The sequence below is a fragment of the Typopeltis vanoorti genome, chromosome 17 (genome assembly GCF_054136105.1).
Source record: "Typopeltis vanoorti isolate ZY-2024b chromosome 17, IOZ_Tvanoo_1.0, whole genome shotgun sequence".
Taxonomy (NCBI): Eukaryota; Metazoa; Arthropoda; class Arachnida; order Uropygi; family Thelyphonidae; genus Typopeltis; species Typopeltis vanoorti.
This window is the reverse complement of record NC_143565.1, coordinates 13605164-13628959: the sequence shown is the minus strand read 5'-3', so window position 1 is coordinate 13628959 and position 23796 is coordinate 13605164. Positions and strand designations below refer to the sequence as shown.

The window sequence follows — 23796 nt, the reverse complement described above, 5'->3', positions numbered from 1 at the left end:
CTCTCTCTCTCTCATCTCATCCACTTGATAACGGGTTGAGTCCACTAAGAAGAAAGGTTCTCCACTTATCGCGATCTTTAGCCATCTCAATCATGACTCTATAGCTGGGTAGATGGGAATGTTCTTTCAGCAACTTTATCCAAGTACTTCTTGATCTGCTTCTAGGTCTTTTTTCTTCCTATATATCCATTCAAAGCTAAATATGGGAGTCTATGAGGGGCCATTCTCTGAATATGGCCAAACCATCTCAGTTGATGCTTGACAATTGATGCTCTCAATCAGTTTATGAGAAGAAATTAGTTCAAGAAGGTCAAAACAACAACACGTTGTGGTGATGAGATATCATTGAGATCGTGAGTTGTTGACTGTATATATATATATATATATATATATATATATATATATATAAACGAATTTTACTTGTATTCTGCGATAAACCATCTGCACTAAAAATCTACTTACGACACGTTGATCCTGATTTAGTAGATATAAAAGAATCTGACATTCCATGTTTCCTCACCTTCGCAAAATCCGCGTTTATTAATTTCCATCAGTTCACTGATTTCCATGCTTAGCTATCACATACTGAGGCTGGACGACACAATATGCATGAAAGGTAAGCAATGATTTTTCCATATTTGTTATCAAGCAGCAACATAGTAAGCAATACTAATAAAGGCTCATTTCGTGGGACGATTTTTTTTGTTGTTGTTTCTTATTCTCAAAGAAACTTCATTAGCTAGCATCAATTTATGAGCTCATATACATTGCAGAAATATAAGGATACATTTATAACACAGCATATAGAACAGCTTGCCGAGGGAGCAATACACTGTCAACAATTTCAAACTGCATACTTACATTTCTCCTTGCCATCGAACCTCTTCTCCTCAGCAAAGTATTTGGAGTTGGCGTTTGATGACTGACGTAGGCCTGATTTAGCATATTGTTGGGACTGTGAAAATACCAAAACTTTAATTAACATCTTTTTTAAGAGAAATGTTTAAATCATTTAGTAGTTAGTTTAATTACTATTTATAGTAGACACGACTTTACATCCTTATACAGCTCAAGCATAAGCAATGCAGCCTGCTTAAGCAAACTTGACTCCACACATTACATCGCAAGCAACCCCTTGAACGAAGACTGGGATATTTATATAAATCTTTGTTTTCTAATTATTACTACACCAAAAAAAAAACTAAATCTCTGAAAATAGTAATATAAATGTAGATTTAAATTTTTCAACATTCGTCTTCATCATACGTTCCAAGGATATAGTCTATTACAGCTTTCTCCAGATTTATCTATTCGTATGGGATTCCCCTCCCACTTTATCTCTCGTCTCTTTGTGGTAGGTAGCCGGTCGAGCCCTCCCAATAAGGAATTAGGTATATGTATCTTTTCTGACTGTAAATCAGAGTGTATTCAAGGGGCCGGTTTGCTCTGAGGGACGAAAAACCCGAGTTTCCGGGTAAAAAACCCTGCTCTATATGAGACAAGCTAACTCACCTTTAGTCGAAAGAGACCAGATAAAGGTTCCGCACGTTATGGACAGCTATCGAACCCAGGTCTTTCCGAACAAAGGGCTTCGTCTATAACGAGCGAGCTATGGAGACTCTGTTCCAATTTCAGAAGGTGTCAACACATGTTTCACCCTCCTCAAAATATGGTTTATATTAAAGTGCATTTTAGATAATATCTATTTGGATTATTTTAATATTCTCATACAATTGTGTTTATAATCAAAATGAACTTTCAATCCGAATGGCAAATGAATTGTTCATCAGAAAATACCTATTAACATGTATGAATAAAAGTTTTAAAAATTAATAAAACGTCTTTGTAATGTGAATGGAAGGGCTTCAGATCCGATATTATGTCGATTTTCATAATTCACATAAATTAACGTGGAGTTTTGACCATTATCCTCGTGAAAAATTACGTCTGATCACTTTATTTTTCTTTACGTAATAAAATTTACTTCTACAGTAAAATTTGACACAAAATACGATTTACCTTTAAAACAAGAATGTTTACCTTACTGATTTTGAATGAAATAAAAGTAAGTAGAAAGGTTGCAGAAATTTGTCTGTTGTAATGTATAACTGCGATTTAAAAGCAATATAAACATTTCCAGCTTGGTTGCCTAGTTGCTAGCACATCCACTCTACAACCAATCACAAACAGCTATGCCACACGGATTCGAATCTGGTGTGGCATGGATGTTTATGATTGTCTTCAGGGTACTGATTTTTCCATTCTTTTGTGATGGAAGTCATAAAACGCAAGAAAAAAAATCTTAGCGTTGTAAAAATAAATAGTGAATAAATTTCAGTTTGTTAGCCAAGTAATCAACAGCAGGATCTAAAACATTCATTAGAAACATCTAAGTTTTAGTAATAATTTGAAACTATAATGTAGCATTTTAACAATACATTTGACAAGTGTTTCGCATAAGTTAATTCGGTTAACTAAGACTTTAATTTTTCTTAAGGCTAAAAATATATTTTTTTTTATTTTCCTAAATAAGATTAACAAAAAATATAAATACCAAAATTTTTAGTTTGCTTTTTTACTTTTTAAATAAACAATGTTTAAATGGAAAGAATTAAAAAAAACGTTGTTTATTATTTACTTAACCAAACAATGTTTCATTAAAATATTCGTAAATAACTGTAAGCAATTCATAATTTTAAAGGGCTTATTCACAAAAAAAAAATGTTTTTGCTAAGTTATTATTTAAAATCAACAACAAAAAAAAAGGATCTTTTTCTTTCAAGTAAAGAGACTTTATATATATATATATAATTTATAATTTATAAATAAGCATCTAATTTTAATGATTATTTATAATTATGAATATTATCTGGTTTAAAATGTTAATAAAAATAAATTCTGCACTGTTTTTTTATTCCTAATATGGAATAAGAGGAAATATTTTAGTCCTAATGAACTTTTGGAAATCAGCATGCCACTTTTAATCGATAGCTAAGTTCCCGGCTGCCGAAGATTTTAGACTTCACGGTAAGAGGTTGACAACTTCCACCATTTTTCCTAAACAACCAAGTGAAAAAGTGAGTTCAACTCGATTTTTCACTGGTAACTCGAAACACTAGCATAAAGAAAATTTATTCAAACGCAAACCAAAAAAAAAAAAAAAAAAAACAAGGAGAAATATTATTCCACTGATTTTTTTTTGGTTGATGTTTGAACCAAAAAAAATCAGAGAGTTTCTCTGTTGACGTTTAATTTCCCAGCTATCATTTCAATAGCATTGTAATATCTATTGTTGGACTCCCAAGATGACTCATTTGGGTTTATTTGTAGACTGAAGTTGAACATTAAATGTTATCAAGAACTGCAATGAATTTGTGACTTTTTTTTGCGATTTTACTAACACTGATGTTAGTTCTCTGTGTTTTAATTTCCAGAAGCTCATTCTCAATAAATAGTGAATGGAATTATTTTGTTATTTAACCTTTATATAAAGTCTACACTGTTCGAAAGAAAAAGTTAAATTGGACATCTCACCTATTGAATCGGTGTCTGTCCGACCTTTCTTCAGGACTGCGTTTATCACGTTCATTGAGCCAACCCACTCTTTTTCGAGGTGGCATAACGTCCCTTCGCTCAGTCTGGTTACGAAGAGGAGGGAATCGGACGTTGTCTCCTTCTGAAGGTGAGGCAGGAACAGAGCTAAAGTTGCTTTGTATGCTGACATGACTGTCTGTGCGAGGTTCTCGATCGCTTGATGGACGAGGCCTCTGAGAGAACAGTGGATCCTCTCGATCGCTAGAAGAGAAACAAAAATCATCACTAGGAAGATTTGGTTTCTTTTTTTATGTAGCGATTCTCAATCATCTATGCTTTGATGAAATAAGTATTGAAAGCCTATTTTTTGAATGAAGCATAGTAATGTATATTCATATTTACGCACATGGTATTCTACTATATAGGACATCAATAATAAGACTCGATTCATACCATTAGAATCGAGTGTAAATCTGTTATCTGTTGCACTGGGAAAGAAGTGCTATCATAGATGCCACACTAATGACCAACTCATTCGTGAGATTGATTAAAGACTGCTTCACCCAAAATCATCTGTACGAACATTATCAACCGATGGACATGCTAGGATGTCATTACAGTCTAGAAATATACAGAAAGGAAATTAATGTCCAAGGACCCAACGGTATTCAAAAAGACGTACATGGATATGAACTTGGAAAAGACCAACAAGAGTTACAACAATGTAGAGGAATTCAGGTAAGACACTATAAAGGGCTGCAGAGATCTGTTTTCTAAAATAATGCCAGCTAGTCATATGACATTCAGTGAGATCCGATGGTATATTGGATTTGATTGACTTCGCCGGACTTTTACCTGTTGAAGTTTCTGAATTCTTCAGAAACCAGCTACAAACTTAGAACGCTTAAGCCCATGAAATGGAACTCTCACCTGCATATTTACATTCCAAATGTTTTCTTTATTTATATATGAAATATTCTGCCGAGCCTCCGTAGCTCAATCCGTATAGACAAAGCCCTTTGGTCGGAAAGACCATGGTTCGATTCCAGTCAGGGACGTGAGGAACCTTTATCTGGTTTCTTTCGACTAATGACGTTAGCCGGTTTTTTCAACGGAAACTGGGGGTTTTCGTAACCCAAAACAGGCAAACCGGCCAGTGAATATACGCATCTACAGACATAAGACACACCGGGAGGCATATGGCTAACCACCATTTCCTCGATACGATAACTTAAATGTAGAAAAAATCCTCGACATGGACAGGTAAAAGAGGAGTGAAGGAATAATAAGAAGAAGATTGTGCATATATTTTTCAGATATCAACAGACTCCGTCCAGAAGGCGATTAATTACAGGAGTCATCATAGTTCCAGTTACATAAAGTTACAATGAACATACAGCATGCATCCTGTTTATTTAATCGAAATAATCATTAGTCTTTTGATTAAAATTATCATGTAGCCTCTTGTTCCACTTGTATCCGACTGGGAAAACGATCGCCCTATGAGTTTATGAAAATCACACAAGTAATTGCAAGACTCCATAGAGGACGTCGTTATCATGTCCAGACAGAGTTATTGAATTGTTCCAACAAAGGCGTCCAAACATTCGATAAATTATTGGGTTGTATGATTCAATGCTCATTTAGGCTTTACATGACATGAAATAATGCAGGCCTTGCAATTGCCATTAGCTGTATGCTTGTTGAATAACTTATAACCCTTTTATTTGTTTTGTTTACTATTAACACCCGAGGAAACCAATGCCAGACTTAAAATATTCTCCAGGAAAACATCTGAGTATATTCATTTGAAATAAATAGGCTTACAATAGTGTATGGTAGTATCGTTTCTGCATTTATAACACTAGATGCAGAAACATTAGGTTGTTGTTGTTTCTTTTTTTCATCTAGTTTCTGAGTTAGACGTTCTTTGGCACAGACAAATATGGATATTCCTCCAGGAAACTCGGGATTTGACTCTGTAACTGAACCCCCCCCCCCCACAAAATTCACTGATTCACATAATAGTATACCTATTAAAATGCAAATGACGGAAGTTATTTGTGAAACTCCATCTCTCCCCGATGGCTGAAAATCTCAGTAATAGTCCTGAACTCAGTTGCCGGTGGCTACTAAAGATGATAACCACAGCTGCTACGAATTTCAAAAGTTTTTTTAGGAGTAAAGCGTTCCGCCTACTTCCTTTAGGAATAAAAGGTGTTACAGAATTATTTTTTTTTAAATATTAGTTGATATAAATTCGAAACAAAAATGTTTAAAATTGAAAGGCGTTCATCTGTATAGGTCATGAGGTTAATAAACAAACAAATGAAATATTAATTAAAAAAAGCAAAGAAAACTTTGTGCATGTATATGAAGAATATAAATAATAAATACTAATGAAAATATTAATTCAATGGTTGAAATAGGTTGTAGTTATGTTTACTGATCTTGACTTTCACTTTATTTTAAAATAAATAAACTTTGTTTTGGCAATTTCGAAGAAGGGGACACCATTTCTCAATGATACACTTTTTTCTTTTCTTTTTTAGTAACATTATTATTATTATTGTTGTTGTTGTAAGGGGCACCTCCATGGAGTCCGAAAAGGAAACCGAAACTATCCACACAATATCTATCGTACCTCTCCTTGATCCCATTAACATACAAAGAGCAATCACTCTCCAAGTGAAAAAAATCTATCTCTCACACAAACCTACTAATCACGCCTTTCCTCAATTTCCAGGGATAACTTCCTGTTCTTCCCCCTGTAGCCACGCACGTGCTGAAACATTTCCCCTGCATCAATTGAATAAAACCCTTTACGTAACTCAAACAGTTCTATCATATCACCTCTTTTTCGCCTGTTAACCAACTTCTGCAACCCAATCAATCTATCCTCATAGGAAGCATTCCACAGACCACTCATCATATTTGTTACTTGCCTCTGAATCTTCTCCACTACTTCCTCATCTCCAAGAAACTCGGGTGACCAGATCTGAGCACCGTAATCCAAATGTGGACTTATCAGGACCTTATAAAGAGGCATGGCAACTTCCCTGTCTCTATTTGTTAGTGTGTTATTCAATAGTCAAATGATCCTATGAGTTACTTTAGCAACCTTAGCAATATGTCCTCTAAACCTCAAATCTCTATCTACTACCACTATCCCCAAATCCCTAGTTTCATCTGTATCTCGGAGTGCAGTTCCATATGGGGGAAACACATCTTGTAATATATTTATCACCCCGCTTATAGATTCATGTAAAGGTTTATTAATATGTACATTTTTTATATGTACGTAAATGACGTAATAAAGTATTTATTTACGTCGTATACGCAAACCAAAAATTTAAAATAATTTTCGCAAACGGAAAGATCTTCTGAACAGCTTGGCTTAAGGGACGACAACCACTTTGATCATTAATCTGCATTATTAAAAGTTTTTCTATTTCGGCGATAAGATTCTCACATTTACGGATAATTGTAGAATTAGCTAGTGTAGTACTTTTTAATTTTCCTGGAATTTTGTTTTTAACAACAGTAATGCGAGATTAGGTTTAGCCTGTCTCAGTGTTCGATACACCATCGTCACTAAATATAATCATTTTAATCTCAGCTTGAATAGGTTTAAGTATATTCTTCTTTTCACAAGAAACAACAGCACTCTTCCTTTGAATTTGATCTGCCATTATTTACAACATTAAAATAATAGTTATAAACAGTTTATAATTCACAGATAAACACCAAACCACAGAGATGTAACGAGTAACGACGTCGTAAATAAACGGAGTTGACGCATACTGCACTTCTGCTTATTGATCTCATTTGACAAACCCTACTCTACACAACTCACTTCAGACCGACAGAACACCAATCACCTCTACCCTTAATTCCGACCTCCACACCATCCTCCAATGGGGGCTCAGATAACGTCGTCAACTTCAACGCTAGTAAAACCTAGTTCTGTCTTATTTCCCACAAAAAAGAACCATTTTCTCCAGTATTATTTTTGATAGCACGCAAATTCCCAGACAAGATGAGATGTCTCTTCTCGGAATTACCCTGACATCAGGCCTCTCCTGGCATAAACACATCACAACCATTGCATCCTCAAATTCCAAAAAACTGGGATTTCTCTTTCGCGCAAGACGTTACTTTACCTCAAAACAGCTGTTAAACTTATACAAATCACAAATCCACATAGCTATAGAATACTGTTCTCACATTTGGAGTGGATAAAAGCTCTTTCAAAATGCTTGACTCAATACAGAGGAGAACAATTAGACTGCTAATTGAGCCATCTCTTATCAACTCGCTCCCCTCACTTTCACATAGACGTTTGGTCTCTGCACTTTGTATATTCTATAAACATTTCAATGGAAAATGTTCATCTGAAACAGCATCAATAATTCCCCCACTCTGTACTATGCCCATTGGAACACGTACGGCTGCTGCCCAACGTCCTTTCACAGTTCTCCTTGAAACCCACAGAACAAGTTTCTTTTCCTCCTCCTTCATTTCTGCTACTGTGGAACAGTCTTCCCCTGACATATTTCCCAAGGAATACAACATACAGGCTTTTAAATCAAATATAAAGAAGTTTCTCCTTTCCCAACCCAGTACCCATATGCGTTACTAACGTACTATAGGTTGATTAGCCAACCTCTCGTATATGGGTCCAACATAAAAAAAAAAAAATCGCTAAAACCGTCGTACGAACTAAACGTCGTATAAATGAGCAATAGTCATAATTGAAAAAAACGTTATATGAGGATATCGTCGTAAGACGGGGTGTTACTGTTTATTTAGATCTCCAATTTTTTTTTGTAACACGTGCTTCGATATCTATGAGCAGGGAATCAAAAGTTGCCTTAGCGCAGTTATTTACAAGCTTTGTGTTTTAATCACAACCAATTATGTTTCTTGTTTAAGCGACTTAATTTTGGTAACCATATTTTCTTATTCCTCTTCGCTGCAAACTCCCTAAGTTGGTGTTATATGCTGATAGTTGGACTGCCTTTGTAGGTAAATCATAATTAGCATTACCTTTTAAGATTTGTGCAACTATTATGTCGATAGTGTCTCCTAGTTTCAACGAAAGTAAATACCTTGCTGTTTATCGGGTTTCCAAGTTGTACCCCTGAAAATAACGTACAGATTTCGGTCGATATGCCATCACCGAGTATAACGAACGGTTATAATATTGCTAAGTATTAGGTACATTTAGTGTTGATCTCGTCTTAAAAAAAAAATAATACTTCAGAGAAAATATAATAGAAATCGGGGACATGAACAACTTGCTTCCGAGACTGTCCATGATATTCAGGGACAAATGGTCACCTTACTGGGGAAGAAAAGGTAATAATAAGTTTAAAAAGGATAAAGAAATGTCGAAACTCCATATAAATAATAATAATAATAATAATAATAATAATAATAATAATAATAATAATAATAATAATAATAAAATCTGCTAAAATTGAATATATTTGTAGATTACAAAACCATACTGTGATACTGTGAAAAATTCATTAGTTTATATTATTTAAAAAATATTAAAAAATGTATTAGTTTATAGACTGAATCTTTGCGATGTGTGATGCGCATTAACTTAAATATATCACATAGTGCTTGCAACAGCAAATTGAGTTCTTTTCACGCAGTCGCACATATTGAAAATACTGGACGGTGATTTGATATTATACGTCATAAGTAATAAAAACAGCAGAAGAACGAACGGAAGAGCGTTTGTACTTGAAACTGTTATCCAAGAACAACGCTCACGGAAAGTACTTTAGTTCTTTTTTTAATGTATCAAGTAATTCGGTGAGTAGATGTTGAAAATTTTTCAAAACGCCAATCAACAGGACAAGCTGGAGTGCTTACAATATCTGTTCATTTTTTAAGTTTTGAATAATTTTTATAATTCGTTAATTCGTTGTTTAATTCAAATACTTGCCACTAGGTTACATGAAATTGATTTTGCCATGAAATTGACTTATTTCTGAGATATTTGCAATGGATATTTTCACTGATTCATCATTGCTCATTGCAGCGGTTGTGTTTAACATAATCGGAGTTGTTGTCTGTACTCTCTTAATATACAGAAGGTTCAAAAATGTTTCGAAAAGCGAGTTCTTATCTGGTGATGAAAAATCCAAACAGGCGGAATCTGAAATAAATTTCGAAGAAAACATTCTGGAGCTAGTTAAAAATATCTATAGTACTGATAAAAAAATTGAAGATACAGAAAAGTGGAATGCGGCATTGGAAGGGAAAAGGCAAAGTGATTATTCAGACAAAGAATGCAACGTAAAAAGATTAAAAGAAGAATACGAAGAACAAACTAAAAAAGTAGAGCATTTACAGGAACGCCTACAGAATATGACCCGACAACTACAGTTAGGAAGGCTAAGTATTTGTGAGAACATTCTTAAAATACATACGCAGAACGATGTTATAGAAGAGTTAGAAGCGGAAATAACTCTTTTAAAAACTTTGGAAAAGATGAATCCGCCTGAGAGCGATAGGTTTCCAGCTTGAGCTTAATAATGTTGGTAAATGTTTTAATAGTTGGCTTTAGAAATTATAATTGAAGGAATTTCTAGTGAATGGACTTTTAATTTCTGCATTTAATGCTTAAAGATTTTTGTTATTTACTTATTTGTTACGTCATAAATTAATTTTTTTTAAAAGCACTTGAAATAGTAACACTGTTTAAAAATACTTGATTTTAGAATTGTGATTTTGATCGGTTTCTTGAAATTAAATTTAGAATGTCGTTTTGCAAGTTTTGTTTCATTTCTATCACCTATAAAGAAAGAGAAATGAACAGTGCGCGTGCTATTATTTGAAACTTAGATTAAAAATAATTCGATGTCTTTTGTATATTTGCAAATATAAAAAATTGCAAGTGCACATCTGTAATTATATTTTACGAAACTGACGCTTTATTTTTTTTTATCTTATTTATTATTATTATTTGTAAGGCATCAATGATTTTATTAATTTAAGTAGGCAAAAATATTTGAAAGCAGATATGAAAAGCTCAATGAACTCTAACAAAGAATACGTTAATAACTCATTTTTTTTGTTATTTCAATATTTAGCAATACTTAAAAAAAACCTTGATCATATGAGCCCACTTTGTGCTTTTATTAGATCTTTCTATATATGACTTGTATTTTGATCATAAGTTCAGATACTTGCATTTAATATGAATGCCAAATCATGTGTTAAACAAAATACACATGGATGTCATTCTAGCCGTGAGTGCCACCCTTATACATGGGAAGAGGGGCACCTGTCCCTGGATTTAAAGGGTCTCAAAGCACATAAACATACTAAATAAGAAAGAGAGGAAAAAATGAAATATTCAGAATCAATAAAATGGAAAAAAATCATGGAATAAATACACATTAATTTATGAATTATGTATGTTAATTTTATTACTCATCCATACATCGTTGCCAATTAACACAGCACCCAGACTGAATTAAATTCAATCAGCATTGATATTTTGACGATTTAAAGAGACCAGTTTTATACATATTCCTCAATTTACTCGTTAAGAAATTTGTGAAGTAGGAGGATATGAATGATTATATTTTACAATTTGTTAGTTTGATTTATATCTTCTAAATATTTAGAAATATGATACGTGGATCTTCATTTGTACTCTTGGCCCATCCGTAAATGTTAGGAGAGGACTTGCTAACCGGTACAACCCCAGTGGTTTTAATATTTCAGAGAAAGAAATGAGTTGATGAAAAAGAGATTACATTGTGCCAAAAAAGTTTCCTTAGAGGTAGATTTACATGGTCTCGTCGGTCATATGACCTAAATCCTATGGCTTTTTTTTTTTTTTTGTAAGATCATTTTAAATCACTGGCATTTTCTGCCTTAGTGGGAATGTTGAACTGCAGCGACGTGTAGAATTGCATGCATTGGCATCACACACACCAGCCAAGTACCTTTGAGAGCATGATGCAATCAATGATGAGACGACTCAACAGCTGTGTGGCTGGTAACGGAGGTCATTTTGAACACCTACAATGAGTTACGTTCACCGTTCAGTGTTTCTTTTGTTATTTCAAGCATTTTTGATTATTTCTTGATACATTGCCTTCCATATGCATTGCAGCTTGTTGGCGTTCGTGTTGCCAATACAAAGAATTGAATACCGGAAATGAGAAATTTCCGTACCATCTTGTGTTCCAAATCCTAGCTAGTATCATTTTGGTAATATCGCCCGAGTTCGAAAATAAATTTCTTCCGGAAGAAGAACTCTAACTTATCCATGCGGACGAAAAGATCGAAATTGGCTGAGAAAGAAAAAAAAAAAAAAAAAAAGAAAGAAAGAAAGGAAAAAACTAGATAAGCGTTTCCTGTTGCTAGTGAGTAGAATCGAAAATGTCCTTTCTTCTGCTGTCCCGATGTCGCGCAACTTTCTACGAAGCTACGTAGGCAATAAAATAGCAAAAAAATTAAATACTCGTAGAGATAAGTCGAATTTTACTGAGCAGGAAAATCCAGTAGTTAGAGTCAAAATAAATAAATTAAAATAAAATAAAATAAAATAAAATAAAATAAAATCAATGAATTAAATTCAAGCAAATAAATGAAATCTAATCAAATAAATGAAATCTAATCAAATAATAAATAAATAAAAATAGTTAAAAGTAAACTGAAGCTTCAGGAAAAATTAAAATAAGGGAAAGTATGAACATCGACGGCAGTAAAGTGATTTCGAAGAGTCACCGGTTTCTAAGTACGAAAATAAGAATAGGTGACGTGCACTTAAAAGTGTCGGAAAGGAAGAAGTCTGGATAATATTACTGATAACAATAAGTTATCAGTAATATTATTAGCCGGCTGAAATAATATATTAGCCGGCTGGCTAATATATTATTTATATTATAATAATATAATATATTAATAATATATTAGCCGGCTGAAATTTCTCTTTTGATAGTGTCAAAGACTTTTACGTAGGATTTGATACATCCGAAAGGCGAACGTGCTAATTTTAGCTACGAATATTTCTCCTTTTATACAAAAGATAGGAGAGGAAGGGTATATTAATAAGAATAATCTTACGAACTTAAATATTGAATTCATTTCACACACCTAATCAATAATTTTTCACCCCTTGTTATTTACTGGTTTCCAATCAAGGAAAAAGACAGTACCTGCTGATGGGGGGTAGACTATCCGAGCTTCTGTTTCTTCCAAGATGATTGAGTTCCATCATGCTTTCACTGGATCCTAGTGGTCTGAGGCCCAGGACAGAACTTGGCTGAAGAGATAAGGAAAAAAATAACACTACAAAGAACTGAACGCCATATGATTAACATTACAAATTGTGAAATAACGGCTGTTCCTTTTTTTTGTAACAAAAAGATACTTACCCTATAAGGATTGATAGTTAAATGTCTGGTCACCGACTCCCGGCCACTATTAAGATCTTGCATCTCTTGTTGATAGATGCGATACAACTCTGTCAGTTCCTTCCTGGTGGGAGCTAATCGAACAAAAGAGGCTATTTAATTTCGATGAAAAACAAAACAAAAAACTGAAATTTATTAAGCACTGCATATATTGATCCATTCTCATCATTATTGGGTTTATTATACGTTAAAGATATCAAGAAATTTTATACTTGATTTTTATCCTTTTTCCAAAGGAAGCAAAACAATGTTTTGCGCGTGAAATATATTAACGTCTGAGTTACTTGTATATAGAAGCTAATGACTTCATATATAACTTGCCTTAGTATGTATCCCATAATGCAAAGCACACCTCCTTTCGGACGTGTATAATGCTATGCATAATAGGAAAGGCCACTACTCAGACCGGTGTCGAATTTATTGAGGTCTCATCAGTGGGAGCCAGACCACGGAGAGATACCAAGGTTGAAGTAATGAAGATCACATGTACAAGTAGCTCAGAACTGAATATATTTCACATGCAACACTGTTTTTGCTTCTTTGGAAAAGGATTAAAACTAAATATAAAATTTTTTGGTATCTTTAACGTATAATAAACCCAAGGTAAAAACTTTCTACATCTTTCTCTCATCCAGAGATTTTTATTAATAAAGTCAAGCACCTTTTGGTATCCACATTCATATATATATATATATATATATATATATATATTCATTCATATATATATATATATATATATATATATATTGATATATTGTATGAATGAATCTAACTGAGGCTCGGCTATTGCTGTTACCCTCCTGCCATGATCAGAGCTTTAATATAATATATATATATTGTATGAATGAATCTAACTGAGGCTCGGCTATTGCTGTTACCCTCCTGCCATGATCAGAGCTTTAATAATAGCTCAATAACCTTATCCCTACACTGTCCTCTACAGATAACGGGGAATATGAAAAGCATTCTTGCTTCGCCCCTTTAAGCCAGTCCTTATAAGGATATAAGGATATATATATATAAGGATATAAGGATATATATATATATATATATATATATATACTGTAGCCCATGAGAATAAATATAAGCCAAAAGTCCTTTTTAGGACTTCCAGGGTAACAAATGGCAATGCTATAGCCAATGAAGTTTTAACTGAGGCTCGGCTATTGCCGTTACCCAGCCATGACTAGAGCTTTTTAGCTCAACAACACTCCATCCACACAGATTATCTTCATTGAGATGACGAGGTAAAGAGTCAAGGACTCAGTCCATCGCCCAGTTCTTTTAAGAACTTTAAGAACTGTAGCCCATGAAGATAACTAAGGCTCGGCTATTGCTGTTACCCCCCCTCAGATGACATACGAGTGGCTCTGCTCGGTGGTGGGGTGAGCTTGCCACCGGGTGGAGCCAACACCGAGAGTTCTTCTCGGTGACAGGGTGAGCCTGTTACTGAGGGGAACAACGCTGAGCTTTGATCCTGCTGGTCGCTCATTATTGGGGATCTCATGAGTTTTTGGAGAACCTCTGTACTTAAACAATAAAGCGCAGAAGTGTTTACTTTCCCTGAGATGTAAGAGGCTCTGCTTGGGGGTACATTTTTGCCTGTTTCTGAGTGGGGCCACCACTGAGATTATGGCTCTGCTTGGGGAGGGGGGGGTGAGCCTCTCACTGAGTGGAACCACCGCTGAGTTGGACGGTCACTCGTAGGGAGTGGTCTGGGGGACCGCCTAATTTTTAGAGAGGTCTTTATTTAAACAGCACCTCAGTAAAGGTCGAAACAGGTCTGGGTAGTGGTCCTTCCCATTATGCATAGCTTTGCATTATGGGATACATACTAAGGCAAGTGATATGAAGTCATTAGCCTCTATATTCAAGTAGCTCACACGTGAATATATTTCTATTTCACGTGCAAAACATTGTTTTGCTTCCTTGGGAAAAGGATTAAAACCAAGTATAAAATTTCTTGGTATAATAATATATATCAATATAATAATATAAGCCACATACAATTACAAATATCCATGACCACCGCGGGACCCGAATCCATAGCCTGTTGGTTGCAAAGCAGATACGTTAACCACTCAGCCAACCAGGCCAGCAAATATTGGACTCTTTTAAGGCACGAAAGTTTAAGTTAATTAATTCGTATGACAAAAGTCTTCTCATATAAGATCGAATTAGTCTTGGACTAAGTGTAAACTACATGAAGAATAGTTAAATACGAAAAGAAGAAACAAAAATACATATACACATCTCGGCTGATGCATGTTTCTCGCAATGCTTCAGTTTGTTCTTTAGAATTATTCATGTGTTAAAATAAAGTTAAAATAAACTGTAAAATTGCGATATTTGAAAGTCTTTTTTTTTTGCTTCTTTTGTTTAAACGTCATGAACTAACAATCGTTGGTTCTTTTCTTTTAAATAAAAATTGTAGAGAATTTTATAAAAATCACGCAGTATTGATTTACCACTCTACACGAACAGAAGTGCATTTCATCTTTGGATTTCCATACGCAGTAACATTACTCTTTTAATTGCACATAATCATTTATTCTCTTACCTTTTTATATTTAGTAAAAATCTTAATATCATGAACGTGGCTTCAGTGCTACCTGTACAAACAATATACTTCTAAACACGTGAAAAGAAGAATTTAGGAATTCAGCATTCATAACACGGAAAAGATCAAAGCATCGTAAGAGGAGATCGGTGGTAATAGATTGAACTTAATGGAACGAAATAGTTTTCAGTTTATTACGATCTTCCTTTAAAAAATGTAGGAATTATTAGAGGTAGTATTTGTAGGCCTCACCTGCGCACCCCGCCTGGAGCCGAGCTTTCTCTTAATGCCATTCATTAAGGGATTATATGGTAATTAATTTATGTTTAAGGGTGTATGAGCTAATTCTCTACCAATTCAGCTGGTTTTAATTTTTTTTTAAGTTCCTACCTCTGCTGAAAACAACTTTTGTTAAAGCCATGTGATATTTTGTTTATGTATATGAGCATAATCCATTTTGTTTTTTGGTTTTCAACGCGTATGCGAAAAAAAAAAAAAAAAAAAAAAAAAACGTGCACAGCCCAATGCTACAATATTTATGGTATCGTGCTACTAGGATATTTGACCAAACTTTTCAGTGCAAGTTGTGCTGAATATTCAGGTGCATTGTCACACTAGTTTCCATTATACTGTCCACGTTTATTACTGTAGAGTATCCACTTCTGCAGTGATTTTGCAGATTTCGATATTCTACTATTTTGCAGCCAATTGCAAACTCCAGCTGTATTCATTTCTACAGCTGAAACAGCCAGAATGATTATCACTATCAAAACACTCGAGAACTCTTGCACAATTCTTTAATTCACTATTCAATGTTATTTGAAATAATTCACTTGTTTATGATATTATTCACCCTCTGTCCAAAAAGAAACCGAACTTTTCGAAAATAGAAGAAACTAGTGGCGCTACTTGTTGTATCGTTTTGTTGTCGAAAGTGGCAACCTTCCTTAGTGTTGTGTCAACTGTTTATGACATTTTTTCATTAGAAGCCGAGTTATAGTGCCAAGAGTGACAGTGTGTTTTGACGAACGGTCGGAAAATGAGTTTCAAACAGAGCTGCGATTGACTTTTGTGTTAAGAGTTTTACCGAAACTCATCAAATGCTTCAAAAAGCACACGGTGATGAATGCGTATCCCGTACTCAAGTTTACGAGTGGTTTAAGCGATTTCAAAGTGGTCGTGAGACGCTTGAGGACGACGAAAACCGGGTTGTCCAAAACCTGGACTGAGCGAAGTTAACATCCAAAATGTGCGTGATTTCATCACAGAAAACCCTAAATCGTCCGTGATATTGATTTAAGATGCATTGGGGATTCCAAAATCAACTGTGCACAACATTTTGACCGAGAGTTTGGGCCTTCGTAAATTGAATTCGCGCTTTCGTTCCCACAAGTTGATCGACCCCAAAAATATATTGTATTGAACACTGCACGGATCTCATTAAAAGGGAAGGACTCAAACTTCCTTGAAATTACCGTTACTGGTGACGAAACGTGGTGTTTCGAGTATGAGCACGAGACAGAGTGCTGAGTGGAGACCACCAGAAGAGGGGCATCCGAAAAAAAGTCGCTTGGAGAAGTCAAAAGTAAAGACAATGCTGATTTGTTTCTACGATTCCAAGGGAATTATCCACAACGAATTCATTCCGCCTGGAAAAACGGTGAATGGTGAGTTTGTTCTCGAAGTTTTGAAACGATTGATAGTGAGAATTCGTCGCGTACGGCGTGAATATCGTGACGACGACCGTTCGTCAAAACGCTGTCACTCTTGACACTATAACTCGGCTTCAAATGAAACAAATGTCATAAGCAGTTGACACAACACTAATGAAGGTTGCCTTTTCGACAACAAAAACATACAATAAGTGGCGCTACTAGTTTCTTCTATTTTCGAAAGTTCGGTTTCTTTTTGGACAGACAGTTTATTATCAGTTTTTTACACACAGAACTGCAATGCTTAGTAAACACTTACGTTTTTAGTGCAAAACCAGATGCAGAAGTAAATATGCGACAAAGTTGTAAATGAAGAGTAATCTCGGGGATAGATAGTTAGATAGTAAGATGTTTAAGTATTAGTTTATTCAAAGATGATTTATTAAGATAATACTTACACTGTTTTCCTTTTCCCGATACCAGAGCTAGAAAATAGCAAAACAATGTTATTATATGTTCACATCGTATCCAATGTAGTTGAATTAAGTCAAATAAATGTTAACTTGGACAAAAGAAACTTTATGTCGTAAAATGTACTTTATCACAAACATCAGACGATTTATATTGTACTAAGTAACTAATTAATGATTTATTTCAGAGTAAAAAAAAAGAATTGTTACCATCAATCAGCGCCCTCTGCTTGGTAATGATTTCATCGCACAGCTGCCTCTGTCTATCATACCTGATGATCATTAAGTCTCTCTGACGCAATTCGTGGTCCCTTAATAGTTGGTCGGCTTGCATCTCCATTTCTGGGATAACAATTAAGGAGAGCGACGTATAGCAATGATTATTACAGGTTCTTTACTACAAAACCAAAACATTCTTTTCTTATAGATTTTATGATAACGACATGCACACTAAGTTACCAGATTTATAGTACTTATGAAGATGAACTGAAAGAGTAATGTATAGTATTTTTGTTGTAAATAGAAATCTGAGCTCTTCAGCTTTGAATTCTGAAACTCATGTTAATCTCTTCATTATTTGATTGGTTGGTTTTGTTCAGATTACGAGAAAGCAGTATTAGTCATTGAGTTGAAAGTATTTCAACTTTCCTCTGTCAATATTCTTAACGAGCCTTAAAATTCTACCGATCCTTTCTAGCACCCATCCATCAACTAACAGGAGTCCTCACATTTTGAAGAGTGCAAAAATTCTTCTTCTTCTGGTCACTTCCTTGTGTGACTAACTAACTTTGAAACATTTTGGTATAGTTTTACCCAAGGATAAGAAGCAACATGGGTTTCAAAATTAACTGTGAAGATAAAAAGAAAGATTATTAAAACTTTTAAGATGAAAAATAAAAAGACTTTCTTTATATATGGTTTGCTGCGTGGATGGCGTTTCAGCTGTCCAACCAATAGGCCATGTGTTCGAATTCTACTGCCACTATGGATGTTGTATGCATGTCTGGTGGTAGTGTTGGCTAATGTCTAGTGTTGTATGAATATCTATTCCTGCATAATGTTAATTAATATGACTATTTCCACTTCCATATACGAAATGTTACTGTTTATGTAAAAATATTTAAGTTTCAACTGATGAATTTAGATATCAGGATAGGATTGGCAATTGGATACCTGATACGCGGTACTATCCAATTGCCAATATGCAGTCCTTGCAATGGTCCCTGTACTGAACTCTTTGTTTCCAGAAGGTTCGGTACAGAGACAATTGGTGTTCAGTATTTATGCCAAATATCTTGACTGGACTGCAACGAGATATGCAATTGCTTTCAAATGATATAAAGCTACAGAGGGTTATTGTTATTATTAGTGTCAATGTCATGGCTTTTCAGGAGGATTTGAATAAATGAGAAAAGTGAGAAAATGAATTACAGTTTTGCATTGTTCAATTTTGAATTACATGATCTCCAGATGTAGGAGGCTTCATACTCCATTTGTGAGCCTATACTATAGAAAGTAGAGGAAATGAGTGGGTGTTAGTGTACAGATAATTGAAGTTCAATGGACATATTGCAAAGGTGGTTAAGAAAAGTCGAAGCGATACAGAGATACAGAGATGCAGCTGTTTTTCCAGCGGCGACTTATGGATGTGAGACTTGGAACCTAAAGAAGTCTAATAGGAAATGGATAGCTGCGTTCGAGATGTAGTGTTACAGAAGGCTGTTAAGATATCATATACTGAAAGGCTGACAAATGGATGGGTGCTAGAAAGGACCGGTAGAATTTTAAGGCTAGTTAAGGGTATTGAGAGAGGAAAGTTGAAATACTTTCAACTCAATGAAAGGATGGAAGAAGGACTTCTCAGAACAGTAATAGGAGGTAAAATTGCTCGAAAAAGAGAAAGGCGTAGACCATCAATGAGATGGATTGATGGTGTGTGTGTGTGAGTGACTGGTCTTCAGAGAGTTGAAGCCTACAGAAAAGCATATAATAGGACCACATTGGGAGGACTGGTGTGGCTCTGTGATGTGCCATCTGAGTGACCATAAGGCATCTGTGGATGCCCAGTGAACAGATGGATGTATTGCTGAATTTCGAATTGCGTGATCTCCAGATAGAAGACTTTATACTCGATTTGTGAGCCTATATTATAAAAAGCAGAGAAAATGCTGGGTGATGGTGGATAGGTATTTGAAGTTCAAGGGGCATATTGCAAAGGTAATTACGAAAAGTTGGAGCAATACAGAGACGGGCACCAGCCAGTAGAGAGTAAGGTGATCCAACCACATCTGGATTACTCTATTGAGAACTGGAATTCTGGTTGTCAAAATTGGGCATAAATGATTTGAAGAGGCTACAAAAACGGGTAAAAATATTTCAGAACTCTGTGGAAAGTTAGCTATGAGAATAAATTGAAAGTACATCATCTGCAGGGTTTAGTAGACAAAAGACGAAGGGTGATAGGATTGAGAGCTTTAAACGATCGAAAGGTATTTACTGGACTGAAATAGGGGAGATTTTTCATTTTTCAGATGGTAGAGCTGGAGTATGGAAAGGGACTTGAAGCTATCCCTGGTAGTTGCTCAAGCATATAAGAGAAGAGAGGAGTTTTTTATTTTATTTTATTTTTAACGTGGAGAGAGAGAGAGAGAGAGAGAGAGAGAGAGAGAGAGAAGGAGGGAGTACTAAGATTTGTTTTCTAATAATAATAGTAAAGAGTTCGGTTTTATTTTAGCATTTGCTGTTGCTTGGAAATGCCTCCGATGGAACTCACATCACGATGCGCGTGTGTTACGTGCATATCTATTAAATGTGTGTGTTTTTCTTGTAGGTTTGCTTGTTTTGCTATATGAGAAACCAGATTGTCCAGGAAGAAAACTCTGCTACCACAGTATGAGGCTGCCTGTCATATTCAGTTGCCAAGCCTTTTGGTAGGGAAGCCTGGAGTTCAAATCTGTCTCTGTGTTCTACACTTCCAACAGATAGATTTGAAGTGTAGGTCTTTCTAACTACACAGCTTGGTTGGTATCAATACTGACTCTATAGCAATGGAGCCCTCGAACGTAATGTGTAAGCAATTAATATCGTAATAATTTCTTGATGCACAAATTTCTTCAATAAAAGGATACTCTCTACCTCGAGTTCGTGCACCCTCGTTAGTAAGTTTAAAAGTTCACGCTGTTCTTCACTACTAGCTCTTTCTGGAAGAGACTGGAATAAAACAAATTGGGAATTACTTCAGTTTTTAAGTGGATAAATTAGAGAATTGTATGTTTAACATGCATTTAAGGTTAATTCTGACTTAAAATAAGTGAAAGAAGAATAAATGTTCATATATAATATATAATAATTTTTATATAAAATCACATTGCAAATTAAATTGGTTTTCAAATATTTTAAACTAATTTTAATTTTTTTAAAAAATATTTTTAAAATATAGTAGAAACTTAAAGACACCTAAAAGAAATTAGCTAATAATATGAATAATTCTCGGCAAATATTGAACCAGATATTGATCTTCTAGATCTAGATAAGAGATAAGAGTCAATGGACTTAGTATAGTGGAATCCTTTTTTAGTATTTCCAGGATAGCTGATAGCAATGCTGTAGCCAATGAAGTTTAACTGAGGCTCGGCAGTTGCTGTTACCCCCTGGGATGCAGAGATTTGAGAGGTTGAGTTCGCTCTCTTCAGGTTTTTGCCTTAAGGGAGAAATTTGAGTCTCCGGGAAAAGTGTTCTCCAGCACGGCCCCGTGAGGGGCTTTATCAGTGAATGCTTTTCTCCCGAATTTGAACGGTTCTGCTCGGTGGTGGTGGTGGTAGGTGGAAGGCCATCACTGAGTGGAGCCAACGCTGAAATGGACGGTCTTTCCCCCACGATTGAGTGGCCTAGGGATCGTCCGAATTTTTAGAAACGGCTTTACCTTTAGAGATGGCTGTAATTAATTTGTAAATAAGGTCTTTGTGAAAAACCTTATAAAAGACTTTTGCAACATCTAGAAATATAGTTCCTGTATGCTGTTTCCAATTAAAACAGTTGTTATAAACTCTATCAATCTGTGGACTTGCTGAATCGTACTGTTCCCAGTACGGAACCCAAACTGCTCTTTCGGAATCTGGTTGTTTTTGTTCCCCTCATCTTGCAGACGATTGAGAATGACTTTTCCCGCAATTTTCCCCAGAGATGACAAGAGGATGATGGGCCTACAATTTTGCTGTAACTGAGGTGCTTTCCCTGGCGTGTGAACGAAGATTATATCTGCTTGTTTCCAGCGAGTGGGAAAATAATTGAATTTAAGCATTGAATTTATAATGGCAACCAGATGCATAACTGCTTTATGCGGGAGCGCCTTTATAGTTTTGTTAGTGATCTTGTCAGGACCTGGAGCCTTCTTGTTGTTGAGTTTTCTGATGATTGAATGAACTTCTCTAGGCGAAGTGTGACAAATATTTTCTTGGCTGCAGGGATGACGGAGCGCGCTGCGAATGTACCGGTGGATTTTCTTGATGAAAAGCAAGTCCGCATGCGTGTAGTTAGGGCTGCACTGAAGCTCCAGAGCGTCCCGGAAAGCTTCTGCCTTTGCATCATCTCTGTAAACTATGCCTCTTTCACCGTGAATGGGCTGGATGTTGGAACGATCCGGACGGAGAGCTTTAGCCAACTTCCATAGCGAATTATCTTCAGCTTTTAGGGAACACAGCTTCCTTTCCCACGGTTGGTTCCTGTGAACTTTCAGCGCATAGCGAACTAAATTCGTCGCTCTATTTAGCTCTTGACGATCTTGGGGAGATAATGTGTTGTGATAATGGCGTCTGATTCTGTTTTTATTGCGGATTAGTGTTAGGATTTCTTCGGAAGCAGGTTTGCTTGAGATGGGATGGTAACAGTGGAGACTACTGCTAAGCCAGCATGAATTTTACTTTCTAGATTATTGACCTCTGCATCAATTTCTTCACAACAGGAGATAGTTGGCACTGAGCCTATAAGAGTACGGAGCGCGGCATTAAATTTAGTGATGCTAGTACATGTTTGGCTGGGAATGAGTTCAGGGTCCCCTCCTAGGCTTAATAATACCGGGTTGTGGTCAGAACTAAGTTCGTTAATCACCTGTAGCTCGAATTGATGAGATGCATTCTTGAAGATGGCTGTATCCAATACATCAGGTCTGCCATGCGATCCGTAGTGTGCTGGTTCAACCGGACCTGCAATAACAAATAAATTACTACTTTACCGAATGGTTATACGTCCAGTTATTGCATACACCTCACCAGCATGGAGTCACACTCCACTATCAAACATTTCAAAACTACAAAGAATCCAAAATAAGTGCCTAAGGATGATTGTAGATGCCCCATGATTTATCAGAAATTCAAGATTCATCGAGAAACTGGCTTTCAATACATCTCCTCCCTTCTTCGTGATCTCGCAGAAAAATTCTTCGTTGAGTCAAGTTCGCATTCAAACCCGCTGATCGTACAAGCTGTCAATTACAATGAAACAGCTACAAATACAAAAGACCGAAAGCTATTCTACTCCCAGTTGATCATAACTAATACAACTGTCCTCTTAGGGAAGCTTAAAGCTCACAAAACTCCCTTTCCCAAATAACTTCCTTTACGGACAAAGGGGAATAAGAAAAGCATTTTTACTTCACTCATCTTGACAGTAGCGTTATACGTTATACGTTATACCAGATGCGATTGATTTCAAAATAGCTGTGACATCTTTTTCTTGTAGGTATTATCAATAACAGGATGATGGTTATTCCTTCTAGACAGATAGCCAGTGCCGAAAGGATGGTGGTGGGGGGGTAGATCCGGCTCAGTGTTTCTTCGAACACCAATGACAACAGTTTTGTTCCAAATTTATCTTGTAGTTGTTTCCTTCCTAATGTAAAAGGACAGGAATAAAGTAAGTGGATATGATAATTAAGCAGTTCTTATGCTCCCTATACAATATAAAACAAGGTCATGACCTGTAAATATCTCGGATCTGTCACTGAACTTATTTGTTTCCCATTCCTCTTTCAAAACGGCCTTGAACACAATTAAGACTATCAGCTTTCAGACGATTATTGTATCGAACATCAACAGAACGCATTTTTACAGAAAAATACCAAGATCTCTCAC

The 23796-nt window shown here is 35.6% G+C and overlaps 1 protein-coding gene across 1 annotated transcript in view; it reads right to left on the bottom strand.

Annotated features, from left to right (window-relative positions):
* Window positions 1–23796, bottom strand: part of LOC150097167 (kinesin-like protein KIF19) — a 145229-nt gene that overhangs the window by 10297 nt on the left and 111136 nt on the right. Inside the window, exons 15-21 of the mRNA XM_090407604.1 lie at window positions 20797–20878; window positions 17879–18010; window positions 17657–17683; window positions 12948–13060; window positions 12729–12835; window positions 3535–3795; window positions 862–955 (exon numbers count right to left, since the gene is read on the bottom strand). Of these exons, the coding sequence (XP_090263730.1) occupies window positions 862–955; window positions 3535–3795; window positions 12729–12835; window positions 12948–13060; window positions 17657–17683; window positions 17879–18010; window positions 20797–20878 (816 nt within the window). The remainder of the gene's footprint in view (window positions 1–861; window positions 956–3534; window positions 3796–12728; window positions 12836–12947; window positions 13061–17656; window positions 17684–17878; window positions 18011–20796; window positions 20879–23796) is intronic.